The 22,806-nt window shown below is 38.6% G+C and overlaps 1 protein-coding gene across 1 annotated transcript in view; it reads right to left on the reverse strand.

Annotated features, from left to right (window-relative positions):
- FHAD1 (forkhead associated phosphopeptide binding domain 1) overlaps window positions 1-22,806 on the reverse strand; it is a gene marked incomplete at its 5' end in the record, with an annotated part of 2,130,934 nt that overhangs the window by 1,619,858 nt on the left and 488,270 nt on the right. The window contains one exon of the mRNA XM_044060429.1: window positions 4,342-4,537. Coding sequence (XP_043916364.1) covers window positions 4,342-4,537 — 196 coding nt within the window. The remainder of the gene's footprint in view (window positions 1-4,341; window positions 4,538-22,806) is intronic.

The following is a 22,806-nucleotide window of genomic DNA, read 5'->3' on the forward strand; positions in this document are numbered from 1 at the left end:
TCTCAATCTTCAGAGTTGGTGTCTGAAGTGACCTACTTTATTGGAGAGTCAATGTGCCTCCTTTTGTTGGGGATTGTTCACAGGTTAATAGGTGTGTACTAAGCTAATGGCCCTGGAGCCTTTTCAAGCCTAGCCCATAGGATTACCCTGGCATCATGCCACCCTGACTCCACAGATGACTCCTCCTGCAGTTGCACAGTGCTTTGGAGGCCTGACCTTTCAGTTCTGACCCATGGAGGCATGACAGTGCTGAGACAAAGATGAGAGGGAGTCACAAGGTGAAGATGATCTATAAGAAGTCTGAGAGTCTACTCGCAGGGGAGATGAAATGATCCTCCCCTTAACCCAGAAAGCTGTCTCAGAGACTTGATCTGCTCCTCTCAAAAAGAAGTGGGTATTACCGATGATGATATCCATGAAGTGGAGAAGGTGGAAGGTTTCAAGGAGGGGATTGGCATTGATAACTTAAATGCTAAAGTCACTAACACCAATATGGGAGCCAACTGAAACTGTCACGGACATAACATCAAGTCAGTGGCTCTGACAGTCTCAGGTTGAATGCATCAAACTGGAACCTACAGTCTTTTTCTAACTAAACAGTGCATAGAGTACAGATTGGTATAATTTTGATGCATTTATTGCTTCATAGACTTTCACTGCATAAGGACATTATTTGTTTCCTTAAGTATGTTTTTAGATACGTTTCTTTAAATTTACAAGCTGTTCACAAGTTTGTTTGATTGGGTCAGCTGAGTCATATGATGTCATGACTCCATTTTAAATGTTAGGTCTGATTATGCATTTTTATCTCTGTAAAAGTTTAAGAATATATTAATTGAATGAAAGCACCTAGTTAATCTAGACACATGTTGGAGATTATTTATTTTTCTGGCTTCAGAGGAACTGTTTGTTACTTTGGATCCATGATCAGCTACAAAACCACCAGAGCAGAGACAAGCACTGAGGAAGGAGCTAAAATAGGAGAAGATGGGTCAGCCCTATCCACCCTAGAAACAGAAGGGGATGGGAGGACTCCTGTCCCTATTTGTGTCTTCATAAAGGCCCACATCATGTAATCCAAATCTGCCTCAGTTGTTCTCCTATAAGACTTAAAGGACCTGAAGGATGAAGCTGAGGGATGCCAAAAGGGTATACAGAAAAACTCCCTCTTCAAGGATGTCCTGCTGAAAAGTCTCCTTGGAGACTTATTTGTAATGATGATTGGCTCCAACAGCACTGGCACCATGGAAGGAGAAGCTGTTGGAGTCAAGACTGATGCAAACCAAGTCTTTGAAACATCTGGAGCTGAAGAAGGTTCTGTGGTCCTTTGTTCATCTTATATGTTAAATTATAAGCTTAGATCTATGCTTTTCCAGATGGTTTTCTGGACTTCTCAACTTCTGTATAAGGGGAGCAAAAGCCCTTTGATTATGAGTTTGTTTTTTATGTTTGAGAGAGCATGAGGCCCAAAGGCCTTACAGATAGCACAATTTGCTGAAAGATAGTCCATTCCCAAGTACAGGTTACATAACTCAAGTATGTCTTACAGTGAAATTTTATGGCCACATTTATGGCCCTTTTTTGAAATTTTTGTCATCTGTGTTTAGAAATTTCACACATAATTCAACTGTATGGTAAGCTGGAGGTCTTGGGTTCAAGTCTCAAGTGTGAGCTAATATTATCCTTTCACTTCCATTATTCTAACAGTGCCTGAACAGTGTTTTTTTTCTGTATTTGTGTGTGTGTTTGTACTCTAACATTAAACAAGGCATAGTGGTGGTGGTTTCCCGGCTGAAAGTATAAGTCTCGTAAGGGAAATCTCAACACCTCTGTGCCCAAAGGCTCTTGTTGTTTAAGTTTCAGTGACACCATGCTGAAGGACATGGATATGAGTCCCATAAGGGAACTAATATTATCTTTTCATTTCTATAAATCATGCATTTGTCTGAATGATTTATAGAAAATCTAGCAGCCACTCAGCAAGCTGCCAGTGTGTAAACTGTGACCACATATTTGTTCAAGCAATTTCCTCTTTATTATTATTTTCAAATGGAATATTGAATGGAAACAGAACAAATACAGTCCACAAAACAATAAATGTCAACAATAGCAGCCTAAGCTATAAGCAAAAAATAGCAACAACACTGACAGAAATTTGTTAGTTCAGAAACGCTGAAAAGTGCTGGGATGGAGACTACCCATAATGGAAGTTTTAAGTCTTTTCAAAGCAGTATCATGCTAAAAGAATATAGCAAAGTTAAAATGTATGTAGTCCCCTCCATCCATCTCAACAGCTGGATCATCTGCCTTGTGGCAAATCTGAGCTGGCAAATACTTTAGAGCTTCTCCAGCACTTGAGCTCCTCGTCCATAATTCCCTGCACTAGCAGAATAACTTCATATCTCATTTGCCACCCTTCTCATCAGACAGAATCTCCAGTGCTCAACTCAACTTTTGTGAAATTTTCAGATAAGTGCAGTTTGTTCCATCTTAGCCTGAAAACTGACACAGGAATGGGACATTTCTCGCTCCGTGTTCCTTCCTGACATCATAATGTATCTGTGACCCTTGGATCTTATCATCTTTCCAAGGGAAAATGTACTTTAGACAGCCTTGAACTATCATTTGCTCAAAGTACTCAGGACACTTCTGACTCTTCAATGCCTTCCCTAGAAAGTGTAAGTGGAGACACTTGGTCTCCCGCAGGAGTCTCTCACTAAGGAAACTGACTTTGATGAAGGGGAAGGGTCCCTCAGACCTCCCTATGAAGATACATTATTTGGTAAGTAAATGAAACTGTTAAACAAGGAATCAAAGGGGAAGGAAATGTCTCTGGATCAGAAAGCTCCAACATTTTGTCACTGACTCCTCATCTGACAGGGCACCCCTGGTGCAGAGGGGGAAATTCCAATATATGCTGTTCCAGAGGCAGAGGGAGTTCCATAAAATCAGAGGTTTAGAGGTCCCTTTACTGACAAATCCTTTCAGTGTTCCTGAAAGTTTGCTCACCTGCTCTTCTCTGCAGGTAGTCAGGGAACACTTGTTTCTTCACTTAAAAAGTCAGATGGCCATCATACAGGATTGGCGGGTGAAGAAAATAATATCTAGGGCTACATAATTCCATTCCACCAAACCAGCCTCATCCTGAAAGACCATTCCAGATATTTCACACTGACAATGAAGGGCTGTAGCCCCAAAAACTGCTGGCTACTAGAAAAATGAGTCATCCAAGAGGTTCCACTAGAACACAAAGTAAGATTATTTTTAGTTCCTAAAAAGAACAAGGACCTCCTGGATCTGAGCTTGCTTTTGAAGAAGACATAGTTTCAGATGGTCATTATGCAATCCATTGTTCCTCTTCTTGAAAAACGAGACTGTATGTGTTCTGTAGCTCAAAAATAGCTAAGGTGGAGTGAAGAGGCAACTGCCCTGAGTGCAAGGTATTAGGAGGAGCAATCAGCAGATTTGTTGGTAGTACAGGTCCAAGATCTAAGTTATAGCAAGCTGTTTGCTATAGTTTTTTTTTAAAGATCTTTTTTTGGCTTCTCAAGTTAAAGTTGAGGGGATCCAGAATGGGGGAATGACAACAGGCACTAGATGAGCCAGATATGGCACTTCTATAGACCATCAGGATGCCTGTTATCATGTGAAGACTGGCCAGCAGTCCAGAAGGTACCTGTGGTTTCTTCTGGGACGCATTCACTATCAGTTTCGGGCCCTGTCATTTGGTCTCAGCAAAGCCCTCTGGGTATTTACCAAATGCACAGTAGTGGTGTCAGCACATCTCAGTGGGCAGGGTTCCAGGTGTTTTCATACTGAGACCACTGGTCCCTCATTGCAAGAACAAAAGAATCCTTAATACAAGAAGATATTATTTGCTTCAATTGTGTCGATTCTTAGGAATTTCCATGAATTATGAAAATTCAACCTTACAGCCCTCTCACTCTTTGAACTTCACAAGTTCTCATCAAGACATAGTATCACAAATTGCAAAACTACCTCTGTCTAGGCTGATTTCCTTTTGTCTCTAGGCACAAGAGGTCATCACTTCTCTGAATCCACCAGCTTCTCTAATTCTTTGCCTACTGGGTTCCATGCCAGCTTCTATACACTATTACATCAAGCAAGGTTTTTCATGAGAATTCTGCATTCCTTATAGTCACAGACTGTGTACCAATAAACACCTGAAAAAATCTGTCTACAGATTCCTATCATTTTTGTGACATATACCTCAATGATTAAAGCCTATAAAAAATTATAACCTAGTTTCAAGAAATCCAAATAACAACAAACCATTTTCTGTTTTCGAAGTCTGTAAACAACATGACAAATATGTCTGACCTTCCCCAGAGATGAATGTGTCATTTCCGTCATCTTGAAGACACTGTTCTAGTTCTTGTTGCCATGAAAAAAACATCTCCAGAATGTCAACTAGAGTTTTCTGAATCCACAGAATGGACTGGTCTATGGGCAGATCATTAAAAGCAGTAATCTCCTTCCTCAGCACATGGCTGCAGTGATCTTTCTTCAAAGCAGTCTGAAATTAAAGTAGGAGAAGAGCTTGTTGGTGACATGTTCAAAGGCAATAACATAATGTAAAGATATGTCTGTTCTCAGATGTTGATATAGATGTTATAATAACACAAATTCAATAACATAGTACACTTCTAGAAATTTCATTGTAACAGCATATGATGCAAAAGCAGTTTTAAAACTGGAAGATTTTCAGCCTTATTATTTTTGCACAGACATATTGCTGCAGCCTAAGAAAGGATGACTAATCATAATGACAACAATTCAATCTAATTACATTCACCAGACATATGTATGTTTTATTTCTCTTGAGGTGTGCCGTCTTGACATTTGAAAGTCTTCGGGGAAATGTGCAAGGCACTTGTATTCATATTCATATCAACACTGGCAAGTTAATGACATTTTCGCTTGGTATAGCATTCAATCACATAACTACACTAAATGTAGCTCAGTTGTACTTTCTGGCCAGTGTCGGTTGTAATAAGAAAATCATTGTGCATATACTATTGTTACTAAATCAGCTAAGTTTAAGTACTCTGTAGTAACATGCACAATACAGTTCTTTGAATATTGTTTTGATGAAACTGATGGGCTACAATAAGATTTTTCCAAAATACCAATTTCAAGCACGCTTATACTAGTGCTGAGCTGTCACTTGCTTGCTGCCTATAGATTTAAATTCTATAGTAGTACTGGGTTTTATTCTTACAGCCTCCATTTGCCTCACATAATGTTCCCTCAGTATGGAGCTGTTAGTTATAGGATACAGGGACAATGCTACTTCTATGTAACATTAATATTGATGTATCAGTTCTCAGAATCTGGATTTTTAAAAAGTTTAGTTTCAGCAAATCTCATTTTCTGCTTGTCAGCTGTGAATGAATTACAATCTAATGAACTCTATCTAATTCACTTGTCAGATATCCCTACTATAGATTCAGTGCATTAGATTAAGGTCCTTAGGTGGTTGTAGCATTATGGTAACACACCCGAATATCACTTGTTTTAAATATTGTAAGAAAAACTGTGGCTCAGTTAACTTAAGTAATGCAGGTGATGTAGGCATAACCTATTTAACCTATTTATTTTTAGTTTTCAATCACTTGGTAAAGAAAAACACTGTGCTTTTAACCATCTTTTTCAGAGGGGATTTGGTTAATAGTGAGTCCAACAAAATTACCTTAATGAAGTTGTTACTACTCATTGTGAATGAAATACAGTAAGCCATAATACAAGGAAAGCATATTGATGCATTATTGAGAAACATTGTAAAATAAGAGGCTATTTTCCTTGTTTCATTTTTTTTTATTTTATTTTATTTGTTTTGCCAGAAAATCTAGTATAATCCTGGAACTGGCAGAATATTAGTAAAAGCAAGAAAATTCAATCAATGGACATGATTTTCTTATTCAGCCTAGTTTGTACATTTTCAAATAATTACTACTTGAAATATTTTTGATTCACCTTATTCAATATTATTAGTAACCTGATTACCAATAACAGCAGAGGCAACACTACTACTAGATGTTAAACTTTAGAGTCCCAGGTACAATTCTTAGAATTTCAGGTAAGGAAAAATAGAATTTAACTATATGAATAACCTTAGATTAGTAACCATGGTCACAAAAAAAAAATAATTCTCATTGATGTCAGACACAGTCCCTGACTTGTTTAAGCCCAAAGTTATAGTACCTTCACCCAAAATCCAAGTCCTTTTCTCACTACACAATCACACTATTGCCAAATTATACTCAATAATATATTTGAAAAGTGAATATGTAACCAGATACCCATTCAAACAAACACATTTGGTTTGCCCTGTGTTGCTCAGTATGGCTTTTATAATGCTTTGGAGCAACAGCTGCCCTTTGTACAACTAATAAAATCTACAACAACCTAAAGAGTGGACATATAACAGCCAAATTATTCATACACATGATCAGAGATTTCAAAACTGTTGACTACTTCCTCCTACTTAATAAACTAGATAAATTTACATTTGGCCTAACACTATTACCTAGTTTAAGAGTTACTCACAGAATTGAACAGTGAAGTCAGCCTGGCCTCCTCTCTGTCTAGCAATGAACAATAGGTTAATACTGATTTTTTCCCTTTTTATTAATGATATCTCTACAAACATTCCATCACTTGAATTACTACTTCATGTTAAGAATATATAGTTAAACTAGTCTGAAAGGTCATTAAAAGAACTGGAAAGGGTACAATTGGACATCAATCACCTATATATGTGGAAAAATGAAAAACAGAAGTAATGTACTTACCAAACTGATAGAGTCCATGTTGTCTTGCTGCTTCCGTCCTTCCCTAAAGAATGGTTTATCAGATTTGTCTCAGATCTGACTTTGGCCACTCTCAGACATTGGATTCAAGGCTCAGGCTCCTCCCCTTATGCATAATTCACCTCCTAGTAGCAAGTTAACTCAGATCAAGTTTGCCCATACACTATAACAAAAAGCCATTACATGTTCTCCAACAGGAAAAATATCACGAGGTATGAAGCAAACACCTATAATACAATACCTGATGACCTGGTCATGTACTCTTCAGTCAGTCAGTGCTGTCACTCCACAAACAATGTAATATGACTAGAAGGGGGAAGGGGGGAGGAAGTTGAGAAAGGACAGAAGCAGAAATCATGGCTCTATCACTATAGTAGTTACATTACTTTTGTATCCGATGTTGTCTTTTCTGTCTAATTCTCAACAAATGGGACAGAGTCCTCAGCTACCATAATTCTTGGGAGAACTCATGGAAGGATATTCTGGAGGACAGATAACCCCCAAAAAAGCTCTGGACTTGGACTGTAAGTCCAGTTAATAATGAGATATGAAGGTATGGACATTCGACCAAGTATCTGCTGCACAAACATCATCAACTGGAATTTTTGAGAAAAAAATAGTTGAAGGAGCAACTGACCTAGTAAAATGAGAGTTAAGGGTCCCAGGTGAAGGCAATCCCTTCTTCTTGTAGACATTGAGAATACATTCAGATAGCCAGCATGAAAGATTTACTTTAGACACTTTACCCAGTTTTGCCAAGGAAAGGGACACAAACAACCGGTCAGTCTTTCTGATGTTCTTAGTGCAATGTAAATAGAGCCTGTGTTGATGATGCATGTCCAGAAGATGCAGCATGTAGTCTTCTATATTTCCAAAATGGAGAAAGAAAACAGGAAGGTTAATAGAGTGGATTTGTGATGATTTACTAGCCACCTTAGGAAGAAAGGATGGATTTGCTCTCTAAGTCACTGTATCCTTGTGGAAAACCAAATACGGAGCTTTAGAAGAAATAATATGAAGTTCTGTCACTTCATGTAGAAGCAACTACCACTAGAAACAAAATTCTATAAGAAAGATATTTCAAATCAGCTGTAGCTGCAGGTTCAAAAGTGGGTCTTGTCAAAACATGCAGAAGAATGGTAATATTGCAAGGAGGAACATGATCTCTAAGGGGAGGTTGTAGCAAGATGGACTCCCTTAAGAAGGCCTTAGACAGTTTCAGGGAAGCAATGGGTGTTTGGTTTTTCCAATGTGAAAACAGGGGATTGCTAGCAAATAGACTTTGACAGCAGAGTAACTAGAAGTACTATGAGAAAGCCAAAAAGTCTGAGATAACTGGGAGGGGGCTGAAAAGGGGACTGTATTTCTACTGGAAGCCCAAATTGAAAATCTTTTCCATTTACTTTTGTAAGTAAGTAGAGGGTTTCTGAGAGGAAGTCAGAACAGGATGAAAGCCTGGAATGTCTGACCATTATCGTAACTGGAAAAAAACATGTGGTCAACTTGAGGGCTTTGATGTCTGGATGAGGCTTCCTAGAAGGGTAAGAAAGAAGATCTGGAAAAAGGTCCAGCACCCATGGAGGATGAATCAGATGACACCAGAGGAAGGGAAACTACACCTGTTGAAGTCACAAGGGAGCAATGAGATTTACTGTAGCCTTGCCCCACGTTGTTTTCTGCAGAAAATCTGGAATGAGAGAAATGGAAGGATAAGCATAAAGGAGATCTAAATGTGGACTACAGTGCCCTTTGGGGACTCTGCCTTTTGGGGGATTCAAGCAAAGTACCTTCTGCATTTGGTGTTAGAGGGTGAAGAAAATAGATCACAGTAGGTAAGCCCCAGCAGCTGAAAATCTGTTCCATCACTGCTGGGTTGAGGGACCACTTGTGAGTTAGAAGTATAGATCTTCTCAACTTGTTATTGGACTTACCACTTACCTGTTATGTCCACTGCTATCAGAAAATGATTACAGAACATCACCGACTGCCAAACCCTCATGGTCTCTCAACATAATTGGTAGGAATGTTGAGTCCAAAGGGCAGGGCTCTGTACTGGAAGTGATCATCTCCCAGCCTAAAGTGGAGAAACCTCCTGGAATGTCTGTTCATTTCTAGGTGGTAGTATGCATTCTGGAGGTCTACTGAACACATCTAATCATCCTTCCTCAACAAGGATAGGATGGATTGTACCATGATCATTCAGAATTTCATCTGCTTCCACATACTGGTTCAAATCACTGAAGTCCTTAATGAGCCTGAGGTCCCCATTTTTCTTGGACACCAAAAAGAATCTTGAATAAACATCAGAGCCATGCTAGTCTAGTGGGACCTTCTGGAAGACTCACTTGTCTATCAGTTTTTTTTTTTATTTCTTGCTCTGCTGCCTTCCACTGAGTGGGTGACACATTGGGAAGTTTTCTTGAATATGGGGTCTGAGAAAGAAAGGGAATCATATAGCTTCTAGTTATGATTCTCAGAACTCATATATCTTGGGTGATGGCTGTCCAGTCCATGGGGTGCACAGAAAAGTACCTCTGACTGCCTCCAGTGTGCAGTAGCTCAGCAGCTGTTCAGGAGCATTGAAAAGGTCTGTAGGAGAAAGGACCCCAAAAGTCTCAATTCTGCGGTCCACCTCAATCGCAGGGGCAATGTTCACCATGGTTGCTCCTCCCCTCTGCTTCAGTGCAGTCTATCACCAAAAGCATCTGGGGCAGAACCTTGGGATTTGCAGAACCACAGTTTCTTCCCACCCTTCTAGTTTCTTTAGAAGGTCTTCTGGAAGACAAAAAACTGCATTCAACAGTAGACAAGGTTTTTCTCTCTTATTCACTTTTGGACAGTGTCTCTTTAACCTTAGGTCCAAAAAGGGAGGACCCATCATAGGGAACATTAATAAAGGATGTTTTGAAGTGTTTCACAAAGTTGCAGAGATGCATGCAGATGTGTCATCTGACCGTTATGCCAGTGCCAGCTGTTCTCAGTGTGCCACTGGTTGAATTTGAGATAAGGCATACTGACATGTTCAACAGCCGGGACTAAACAGTGACCAGCTGCATGTCAACAGCTTTCTTCTCCTCTACAGATAAGGACTCAGAGAGGGATTTATACAGTTCCTTAGTCAAATCCCTCTGATAATATGTTACATGAGCTAGATAATTCAGCTCCCTGAAAGCAAAAGTCACTGAGGCATAAACCCACTTATTGAACCTGTCCAGTGCCCTGGACTCCCTGATAAGGTTATAGGCAGTTAAGTTCTCCTCAGTGAGCTTCTCTTGGTGACCACTGCTACCACAGTGGAATCCACTGTGAGACCCCCTCTCCACAAAATGTCGGTCTTTGGGGGACACTAAAATGTTATCAGGCTTCTGAGGAATGGGTTCAACTACATCCAGTTCCTTCCATACCTCAAAACCAGGTCAACTAATTTGTCAACATGAGGGATAACCCAAAAAGTAGACAGACCAGTCCCAAAAGCCACAACTAATACCGATTCCTCCTGGAAGAGGGTGTCAGTGGATGACCTACTTTTTTGTATGAGAAGCTCAAGAATATCACCAAAGTAGACATCCACAAGGGGTGGATCTGGGGACCCCACCCCTTCATTGAAATTAGTACCCTCTGGCAGAGACACCTATGGGAAATCTACATGCATCCTCTTGCATGAAGGCTTCCAGTAACCCTTCCAAATGGGATGATGCTAACTGCCTCAAGACTTTGAGATGCTACTTGTCCTGATGGGATGAAACATGAGGGATAAGACTCCATGGGGGTAAGGGCAGATCTGACAAGGGAAGAGACACCTGCCCTCTAGAATAAGACAGCACTCTCTCAAAGGTTTTGAAAGCTGAAGCTAAAACAGACCCTGAAGCCATCATAGTAGGATCCAGGGGTCTCAACAGGGGTTGACCTTGAGTATCCATTCAACTCAGCTTCAAAACCAAAGCAGATCCATCAAGAGTTGAAGTGCTGAGGGGAAGGGACAGCTCCAGCAGCTTCAGAGTTAATCCCAACCACATAATTCCTGCACCAGTCCCTCATCTCCAAGATCCATCGAAGTCTGAGGCACTTGGAGTCAACTGAATCAAAGACATGGTTGTCATCAACTAGGTCCAAACATTTTGATCCAACAATGGCAAAGCCTGGTATTTACATCCAAATGCCCTGAGTCCAAGGGTCAAATCAGATAAGGATCAACAATCATAGAAGAAGAAGGTACAAACCCTGGGCCTTCAAATGGGTCATATTCAGGATAACCCCCAACTGAATCAGGGTCCTCAGGAACTTCCTCATCATTCTGTCCACATCTGCTTCTGAGAGACTCCTAGAAGACTGCATTGACTTCAATGCCAATGACGTTGAAGACAGTCAAGAGATCCTATGCCTGCAGGAAGGATGAGCTGAGCCAAGGGCTTACTGACTCCAGAGAAAACCGGGACTCAAGCAACACAGGAGTAGAAAATCTGAAGGTGCTTGGTTCTGTAGATGTAGATGGATCCGATGACTTATGAAGCTTAGACACCAGGCCAGAAAGACCCGAGTACTCCTGTGATCAATTATGGGAAAAGTCCTTATGCTTTTCTTTGGGTTGCTCTTTCGCTTTACTCTTTTCATTACTTTTATCCCCTTTGCCTTGTTTACCACCTTTTTAACTGAGAAGGGGAACCTACTTCTGCTGTGGCATGGAGAAGCCCCTTGAGTACCAACTTTTTATGCTGATCCATTATTGCCCTGGCTCCAAAGAGGAACAAATAAAACCATCCTCCTCTAAGTCAGACAGTCCCAGACAGTAAACAATTTATTGTGGGCATCCTGGTTTGGGATGTTGTGCCCACACACCACACATTTTGTAAAACTCAAGAATTTCTCTGCCAAGACAGACTCCTAAGTGTTCAGAGACTAACAGTAACTATAAAACACTTCAGCTACAATATAGCAGCAACAAAGACAACACCAATAACTACCAAAAATCTACCAAAACTGTCAAAACTTCCAAAAGGTCAAAGTGAGGAAGAAAGATACTAACATTTTTTTTTTTTTTTAATACAGAAAGGGAGGCTAAGGAAAAGTATAGAAAAAGAAATAAAGAATAAGAAGTTAAACTGTCCTTAAAGGTAAAAATATCACAGAAAAATACATTTAGCTGCACCAACAGTCCTGAGCCTGGAGACCTGCATCTGAAGCAAATTAGTGGCCAATGAGATCTGAGATAACTTGCAACTAGGAGATGAATTATGGGTAAGGAGAAGACTCTGAGCCTTGGATCCAAAGCCTGAGGGTAGCCTAATTCAGATTCTGGACAGATGTGAGAATCCATTCACTGAAGAAAGGACAGAAGAGACAACATCAGATCACACTCTTGGTTAACTCCAAGATAACAGCTGTGATGCAGTTTGCTCCAGCTCAAAAGCAGTCACACAATTCTCCTGTGACCAAATGGTTCATAGGTTCATAGGTGTGTACTAGGCTAATGGCCCTGGAGCCTTTACAAGCCTAGCCCAAGAAAATTGCCCAGGCACCGTGCCATCCAATGTTAGTTCACAGTGCGCCTATCCAGTAGGGCAACTGGAGTGATCCCTGGGGTGAACTTTCTGTTACCCATCCACTCATCAAGATTCCTCTTGAAGAGTGCAAGCAAGGTGCTCTGCTTGCCATGAATGGGAAGCTTATTCCAGAGTATGTCAGTCTTTGGGAGATGAACCTGTCCCTCCAGCATGTTCTCTTAATTGTGGTAATGAGGTTGTGATCTCTGGAGCGTGTGGTGCGAGGGGATTGGGATTTCTTTAGGTGTAGAATTTCAAATAGGGCTGGGTTGGACATGGCTTTGTAAGTCAAGCAGAGATCACCTCTAAGTAGACGATAAGAGACTGAGAACAGCTGATGTTTCTTGAGTCTGTCCATGTAGGACATGTGTTTAAGGCCTAGGATCCTTTTTGCGAGGTACTTGTGTGGCCTCTCCAGCTGTTGTAGTTGTCTGGTCAGGTACATGCCAAACGGGGAGTTATATTCGATGACTAGTCTAATGAGGGATGAGTAGAGAAGGATGATGACCTCTACCTGGATGCAAAACCTTTAATTATAAGATGTGCCCCTTACAAGGACTTTCTGACCACAGTGGCAATGTGGTGATCGATGGAGAGGTGGCTGTCGACCCGGGTGCCCTGATCTCTTATGGCCCCTTCAGTGTTCAGTGGGCTCCCATCAACATAGTAATTCATGGGAACTAAGTTTTTTCCAAAGGGAATGATAACGCATTTTTTGGCATTAAGCTTCAGGCCATGGTTCCAACACTAGTCACTGGTCTCAGAGAGGCCCTTTTGTAGGATGTCTGCATCACTTGGGGAGTTGATAATGACTGGTAGCTTGCAGTTATCAGTGAACTTGGTCAGCCAGAATCATTCTGCATTGGCCTGGACTTCTGAGAAGTAGATGCCAAACAGAAGAGTCCCAGGACCAAGCCCTGTGGGACTCCACTCATGACTGATCGACAGTCTTACTTGGAATCCACAACTTTCACTCTGTGAGTCCTGTCTGTGAGCCAATTTGCAACCCACCTAGTGCTGTAAGGATTGATGCCTAGTTTGGTGAGTTTATCAATGATACCTGAGTAGGGAAGGGTATCGAAGGCCTTGGCCAGGTTGAGGTAGGTTGTATGCATTGCCTTACCCACATCCACAGCCTTGGTGACTGCCTCAAAGAAGTCAACCAGGTCCAGCAGGCAGGATCTCCCTTTGAAGGATCTCCCTTTGACAAAGCCAAACTGTGTGGGGTCAAGAGTTTGGAGATTGCCTATATCTTTGTTTAGCAGGTCCATGATGATGAGCTCCATAGCTTTGCATACCAGACTCGTCAGGCTAATGGGGCAATAGTCCCCAGGGTCTGTAGTTGATACCTCTTTATGGAGCGGGATGACTGTAGCAGTGTGCCATTCATTAGGGACATAGCCTGAGGTAAGGCTGTGATTGAACAGGGCACACAGATGTGGTGCCAGTTCATTTTGTAGCTCATGTAGGACACAGCCAGGGATATTATCAGGTTCCATGCCATGGATGCTGTATTCTTGGCTTTGGACAATGCAGCTTTTACCTGTGCTGCAGAAATGGTGGGTACCAGGCTTTCCTCTGGTATTGTGATAGGGCCTGGGGGGTGGTGGTAAAGTTGGCACTGAATCTGTTGGCCAGTAAGTTGGCTATATCTGTTGGCTCAGTATAGGAGGTGCCATTGCACAATAACTCAGAGCAAGTCTGGGTATCTGGTCAATTTAGTCAAGTTGTTTTTGCAGACATGCCTTATATATAACACATGTAATCAGTTTACCCAATTTCAGGTCGTCTGCATATAGACTGTAGAACTGCACGGATGGAAAAAGTTAGGTCTAAAATATACAATCTAAACTAGTAAGGGCCTAGGACAGAGCCCCGTGGAACACCATGACTGTAACCAAGGATTTCACCTGCCCAGTTGCTGTATGATACTTGGCATGTCCTATTTGTAACCATGCAGCTATCCATTTAACAAGACTACATCAATACCTAGTTGCACTAATTTATTGATCAGTGTTCTGTGTATGACCCTGTCAAATGCTTAAGTTAAATCTATATAAATTACATCACAGAACAATTTTTCATTCATAGCTCTTATTGTATTGTTATAGAACATCATGTTACAGGTGGTAATAAAGCTGTTTTCAACATATGCATGCTGATGTATGGTTTCTAAGTCCCAACCTGTCCAGTTCTGACAATAACTTATCCAATATTTCCTTCTCCATTATTTTTCCACAACATGAAATTAGACTTAAGGGTCTATATGACTCTGGGTTTGTCCTACTACCCTTTCAATTGAAGACAGGTTTAATAAGTGCATTTCTCCAATCTTGAGGAATCTCCCCATATTTATATGACCTAGTGAATAACAGATATAATGGTATTGCAAGTTTTTTCTGAAGTGTTTTCAGTAATAGATATAAGTTCTTGCTGAAGTGTTCTCGGGTCATTGTTACTAATTCAGTCTCCTCCCTGCGCTTTGTTTGGATCCAGTTTGTGTAGTTCTTTTTCAATACAATCTAATTTGATTCCAGTATCTGGGGTTAACTTTATGTCACTAGGACAACTTACCACCCCTTTTGTGGAGCCAAACTGTTTTACATAAGATTTTGTAAATATATCTATAATCTGTTGTGTCTGAGAATAAATTTTAGAATCTGCACACAGTTATCAATTTCTGTGTCTTTACTCCTTCCACATCTTATGTATCTAAAAAAATGGTTTCCTGTTATGCTCAATATCTTTATATGAATATTCTTTATATTTTTCCTGATCATGTCTCATACTATGCTTAATCTGTTTGTCCAGCTTGTTTATTTCAGTTTTCAAAGTTGTAGTTTGACCTCTCTTCCATTTCTTACATTTTTGTCTCTCACCTTAATCAGATAGCTTGTTCTTATGGAAATATAACCCCTTGATGTTGTATGCCCAGATCCTGATGTTAAACATTTTTTTGACTTTTTGCACTCAATTTCTCTTTCAAAACATTCCACATTCCATCTGCAGTTTTTCCACTGAACACACTACAAACCCTCTTACAATTAAAATTATGCCACATAGCCTGTTACATGGTTTGCCTAGCAATTGTAAATAATGTACTTATACCCAAATTAAAATATAGAATTAAAATGTTAACTTACTTATTTATGTGCTCTGTAACCACTGTGATATGATTTGACAGCCCCTCTTTACCCCGAGCCAGTAATCAAGGAGCCCCAATCCTCACCACTAACACTGGTGAGAGGCAGTCACAAAAACAGGAATGGATTTACACAGTATCTCAAATGCAGCTCTCTGCATCAGGCACAATTTCCCTCAAGAGCACACAGGGAACTTGCTCCAGACCAGGGACTGGAATCTCTGTTTCTCCAGATTCCAAACAAGACTCACCTTGGAGCACTGTGTCTCATTTCCAAGTATCTGACACACACACTTGAATATTTGATTTTTCATACACACACACACACACACACACACACACACACACACACACACACACACACACACACACACACGCGCACACACACACACACACACACACACACACACACACACACACACACACACACACGAAAGGCTGACACAGCTTCACCAGCTCTGTCCCCTCTCTCCAGACTACAAGGTCAATTGCTAACGCATGTAAGCAGTTGTCACTGAAGATGTGTGTACTCTTGACAGCCACAAGGTAGGCATTCAAAGTTTCAGTTTCACAACAGTTTCATTTATTTTTGTTAGTATAGGTAGAGAAAGCAGGCAAAGATGTCAGCAGAGGATTATAGCAACCTGACAAAGAACCACTTGGCCAAGGTGAGCGAAGCCAAAGGACTGCTGCATGCCAGCCTGACTAAATAAGATATGATTTCATCCTCCAGACACTGTAGTTTGTCTTTGGTCTCCAAGCATTTATACTCCAGTTTATACTGATGCTGTTTCTCCTTTTCTTCAACCTCCAAACATTTGTCTTCCAGTTGCAGTCTCGCTTCGATTTCCAAATGTTGCAGTTCACACTGCTTTTCCTTTTCTTCAGCCTCCAAACATCACAGTCTCTCTTCAGTCTCCAGTTCAAGTCTCTTTAACTCCAGATGGATTTTTAAGTCCTCTCAGGAAAAGGTGAACTGTCCTTTTTCTGAAGGCTGTACATCCCATCACCAGACTGCCTATCTCTCTAGTTGCTGGACTGTGTTGCAGCTGTGATTAAGGCTGAAATCATATCCTCTTTAGTCAGGTTGGTATGCACCAGTTCTTTGGCTTCGCTCACCTGTTATTTTATACAATAAGTCATGATCTAAATTTGGGGTTTAGCTGAAAGGAAATTCATGTTTTTTTTTTGTTTTTTGTTTTTTTTGTGCATTAGCTTAGACTTAGTACATATTCCAGAAGAGTTCAATGTAGCTGAGTACAAAGATACAGTAATGTCATCAAACTGTAAGCACACTGCAAATTAAACTTCCTCATGGCCTTTTTAGAAACTGGATCACTAGCCAAAGAGGTTTTTACCTGCAGTTTTATTGATATTGCCTAAGGCTGGTAGCAAAGAGTAACAGCCAAAACATCTGGAATCTCATCGTCAATAAGATCATAAACCATGCCAGTCTCTGGAGCAGCTCCAGATTTTTTCCAGTTAAAGGGAAACTCCACCCTAGAACTAAAAAATATCTGTTTTTTTCACTCTATCTTTGTTTCCTTTTAACACCTCAAAATCACTCAAGTGCTTTATTTGTAATTTTAGTCTGTTTTCCACAACATGGCTACCAATGAGGCTTGATGTATCAATGTGATCTTGTTCTTCCTCAACCCTTTCTCTTTCCTGATGCTGTTTCTCCTTTTCTTCAGCTTTGTATGACTCATGCCAGACATAGGGAAGTAACTTAAAATTTTCATGCCATTGGTATATAATGGGACTTGTGTGAGTCATTATTTTCTTTACCTTCTGTACAAGGACTGCTTCTTTTCTGTCTCTAATCACCCTCATTTATGTTTGTCTCAGACCTTGTTTTATACTATACTTAGAGAAGTTATCCAGCTACAGCCAGAAAAGTAACTAAACTGCAGGCCTTTATTCAGGGTTGTAATACCAGAATTAATAAGATCAAGCATCTTATGAATAATACGCAAATGCACAAGGAACAAAATATCTACTATGTAAGATTAATAAAAGAGTGTTATTAGTAATCTGAGAAATATATACACATAAAGTAATCTCTAATAGAGAGCTGATGATTAAATAGCTCTTTGATGGAGATTTTAGAAATTAGGTTATACAGAATGAGGTAGAATATTAGTGGTCAAATAAGACAGAATAATACATTTAAATAACAAACTGCTTATAAAAAAGATATGCATTACAACCGCGGTGGTACAGCAGTAGCATTGTTGCCTCACAGCAAGAGGTTCTCCTGTTCGATTCTCGGCTGGAGTGCCTTCTGTGTGGAGTCTGCATGTCCTCCCCGTGGTCGACTGGCATCCAAAAGACATGCGTGAATGGGCGTGCCTTCGCTGAAAGGTAGGGTGTCGGACTGGCAACTCGGCACCATAAAAATCTACTGCCAATCATTAGTGGACCGGAGTTCTGCTGTGACAACCCGTAACCGGGAAAAGCCAAAAAGACAAACAAACAATACCTGTATATGACAGAAATGTAAATCTACAAAATCTCATAAAATCTGCATAGCAAATCATATCAAATATTTTAAAATATCCTGAAAGCTGAAACCTGAAGCTTGGTCATTTGAACTTTGAAGCTTTTTCCATATTGTATGTTATTAGATTTACAAATACCACCTGAAATAACTCATTTTGTAAGTCAGAGCTGAAATCTGAGCGTTATATTTCTGAATCGGTACATCCGTTTTGATAGGAAATAAAGTAGATTTTTCAGTATGTTTGAACCCAGGAAGAGAGAATGGCATATGAATTTAACACATTGTAACTTTTGAATACAATATAAACTGCATTTTTTGAATCAATAGAAATAGCTAAGCATTATCTTTGACCTCAGTAATGTACATATTTTTATGCATTACTTTAATAATCTAAAGGGTTTTTAAATATCTGGATATTTATCATATTAAGAGCGTCACACAATTTTGAGATAATGGCTGCGGTGGTGCAGCGGTAGCATTGTTGCCTCACAGCAAGAGATTCTCCCGTTCAATTCTCGGCTGGAGTGCGGGGAGTGCCTTCTTTGTGGAGTCTGCATGTCCTCCCCACGTTTGGGTGGCATTCGAAAGACATGTGTAAATGAGCGTGCCTTCGTTGAAGGTTGGACATCGAGCTGGCACATCGGCGTTCATGAAAATCTACTGCCAATTATTAGTGGACCGCAGTTCCGCTGTGGCGACCCCCTAACCGGGAAAAGCCGAAAGACAAACAAACACAATTTTGAGATAGAGACACTTGTACTTTTAAAATAAATTTTGAGCTTTTGTTACATCTATAAAATATGTATATATATATGTTAGCATGATGAACACATATGTACATTGATTTTCCTTTTGTATAATAGTTTAGTATGATAAGATTACCTGTCACATGTAAGTTTAAAGATATCTTTATCTCTTCGGGGCCCACTTTGTTCTACTTATGTATTTAGAGATTTAGTTATAATGAGTGAATAATTTAGGAATATTTAATGGATAATTTATGCTACTATTAAATAAACAGGTATACAGTGCACTGTCTGTTGGATTATTTAATATTTGTGATTAACAGAAGAGGCTTAATAAACCTTTATTTAATAATGGGGTAATTGTTTTAAATGGCAAAAACATATCACAAAATTAATAGTCGCTTTTTAATTTTAACTTATATATAATATTATATTAATTGCAAGGCATGGTAGCTTTTGGCTATTTTTTGATGAATGTTTAGGAATTGGTAGGCAGAGAAATATTATAGTAGTTTTTTCTATTTGATAGGCATGGTAGGTTGTGTTTTATTAGTAACATGTAAAGTTACAGCTGTAGACTTGTTTTTCTTTTTATTATTTACAAGTTTGCTAGTTTAGTTTGTAGAAAGGAAGAATTCAAAAAAGGGAAACGTTAAAATAGTGTTGCAGGAATGCATCAGAGTCTTATATGTAATTAAATGAATATGATGGAAAACCTGTCATATTATCAGTGTGAATAGTTTTATTATATTGTCTATTAATCTATTAATGTAAGTGGATTAAATAATGGCAGCAAAAGGAAATCATTAATGAGATATCTAAAATAAAATAGAGAAGACATTATATTCTTGCAAGAGACTCACTTAATAAATAAAGATATATAATATTTAAATAAACTGAATGTCCACAAGAGCACAAAAATAAACGAGTAAACCAAAAAGCTTCTTTAACAGGAATGGACCACAAATGGACTTCAAAGTAATAATAAATTATCAAATAGTTATAAAATAATAAATAAGCACTTTAAACATTCAAAAAGGTTTTTAATCACACACAATAATAGAAATCCAAGCACTTTCATCCCTGGCAAGTCAGGGACTTTATGAAAGTAACACACAGTCAGGAAGAGTAGATTTAAATACTGTTACTAAGAAAAAAGAACCAATCACAATAAGCCAATATTTAAAAGCATTATAAATTTTAAAAACATTCTCAATATCTATACATGTTATTTAAAATTTAAATAAGACACAATAATACAATAAAAATAATACCTTCACAGTGCATATTAATACTCATCTATCCAATCCTTTCATTTTTAAAAAAACAAGCCAAAGATAAAAGCTCGTTAATGCTTGGCCACTGCATAGCATTAGTTCTCAACTGCAATAAAGCTTCATATATCTCTAGTCATAGATTCCAAGGACCACCCCTAGGATCTACCACTAAAGATTCTATAATAAAAAATATAAAAGAGTGTCCTGCATCACAACTGCAATGTTTTCCCAAAGCATTTTTTTAACTATGACACCTTATCTCTCTCACATGTTCTAAAAACTGAAATTTAAATTTACGTTCAGTCTTCCCAATATAGAAGACAGAACATTTTGTGCACCTGGCACAATAAACAACTTTATCAGTTTGACAAAAAACATTTTGTTTGGTCTCACTAATATCCCATTAATTTCAAAACAGGAGCCCTCCATTATATAGGGACAAACATTACATGCCCCACGTTTAACCATTGATCCTGTCTGTTGTTCATAGTATGTTGTTTCCAGCAAATTCTTTAAACACCAGCCCTTCCTATACACTGTGGTTGGCCCTTCACCTAGCCATTCCCTAAAATTTTTACATGAGGATAAAATTACCCAAGCTTTACATAATATATCCGCTATCAACCCACTCATAGTATTATAGGTGGTAAAGGTAGAATGGTATTTGATTTTCTCATTGGGCCTACACTCCTCCCCTTGGTTTAAAATATGTAGATCATCTTCTGTGAGGGACTTGCCTATAACCTGTATACCATTTCTCATTGCTCTGAATGTATGGTCACTGGACAAAATAGCTCTAAAGTACATTCAGAGCAATGAGACCGGGTATACAGATTATGGCTAAATCCCTCTTAGAAGATGACCTACATGTTTTAAACAAAGTGGAGGAGTGTAGGCCCAATGAGAAAATCAAATACCAATTCACCTTTATTACCACCTATAATACCTCGAGTGGGTGGATTGGGTAATTTTATCCTCATGTAATAATTTTAGGGAATGTTCTGTCTACTATATTGAGAAGACTGAATGTAAATTTAAATTTCATGTTTGCGAACATCTGAGAGAGACAAGGCTTCATAGTGAAAAAAATGCTTTGGCAAAACATTGCAGTTGTGATGCAGGATACTCTCTTAAATTTTTTATTATAGAATCTTTATGGTTGATCCTAGGGGTGGTCCTTGGCATTTATGACTAGAGATACATGAAGCCTTATGGTAGTTGAGAACTAATGCTATGCAGTAGCCAGGCATTAATGAGCATTTATCTTTGGCTTGTTTTTTAAAAATGAAATCATTGGATAGATGAGAATATGCACTGTGAGGGTATTATTTTTATTGTATTATTGTGTCTTATTTAAATTTTAAATAACATGCATAGATATTGAGAATGTTTTTAAAATGTATAATGCTTTTAAATATTGGTTTATTGTGATTGGTTAATTTTCTTAGTAACACTATTTAAATCCACTCTTCCTGACTGTGTGTTACCTTGATAAAGTCCCTGACTTGCCAGGGATGAAAGCACTTGAATTTCTATTATTGTGTGTGATTAAATACCTTTTTTTAACATTTAAAGTGCTTATTTATTATCTTATAAGTATTTGATAATTTATTATTACTTTGGAGTCCATTTGTGGTCCGTTCCTATTACAGAAGCTTTTCAGTTTACTAATAATATTTAAAAAACTTAGGTTATGAAATGTTATCATCTGCTTCTTTTAACAAAAAATGAGAGGAACTGATATACTTTGGAGAAAATCTACTGTACTGCCTAAGGTAATGGAATCCATTAATGATCCTAAAGGAATGTATACATTTGTAATAATTAAATATAATGCCAAACACCATACACTAGCTAATTTTTACTGGATCCCTGGATTAAGTGCAAGAGTGGCTAAAGATTACTTAAACTTACTATAAAGTCATAGGAAGGACAGTAGGGTAGTTTAATTTTAGCAGGAGATTTTAACTACATATCTAGTATACCAATAATCAGAATAAAAACTTCAAGGATACACTACGAGAAGTGAGGATAAAATTCTGGCTTTTATTCCCAACGACACATAAAACAAGATGAAAAGGATAAGCGCTTTCGCGTGCACTGTGCACGCTTCATCAGATCTATTTAAACAACAATAAAACATTTCTTATATAGCAAGTGACAACCAATAAAAAACAAGCATCAATTCAAACAATTTAATTGAATTGGACTAAATTAAATTAATAGTTGCCTCATCAATTTGCAGGTGATACTGCTCATGTTGTAAGGTTGTATATAATGTTGCACAACCTAGTGCATCTACATTTTGCTATTTCAGCTAAGAAACTAGGTTAATACATATTTGTTTTATCCATTCACTCTACTCTCTTCAACTCTAGTTTTTATTCTGATTATTGGTATGCTGCTTTGCTCTTGCTGAAGGATACTTTGGAAATATAGTGGTATTATTTTACGCTACATATCTAGTATAGAAGATACAAGTGAACAGACGAAAGCTAAAATTCTGACAGCAGCTAAAACACAAAAGAGATGGATTAGTAATAATAATTTAGTCAATTTAATAGTAAAAACAGAAGATGAGTCATTGTTCTTCACTCATTACTCTTATGCACATGGGTTGCAAACTAAAATTGATTGGAGTTACACCTCTACAGATTTACTTAATACAGTGAATTACTTAACCATTCCTTTTCCTTTATATGATCAGAATGCACTACGTATTAATATAGTAATGAATATAAAGAAATTAAAGATCATTTATAGAA

This window comes from Protopterus annectens, chromosome 2.part0 (genome assembly GCF_019279795.1).
Source record: "Protopterus annectens isolate FY-2018-M chromosome 2.part0, PAN1.0, whole genome shotgun sequence".
NCBI classification, from domain to species: Eukaryota; Metazoa; Chordata; order Ceratodontiformes; family Protopteridae; genus Protopterus; species Protopterus annectens.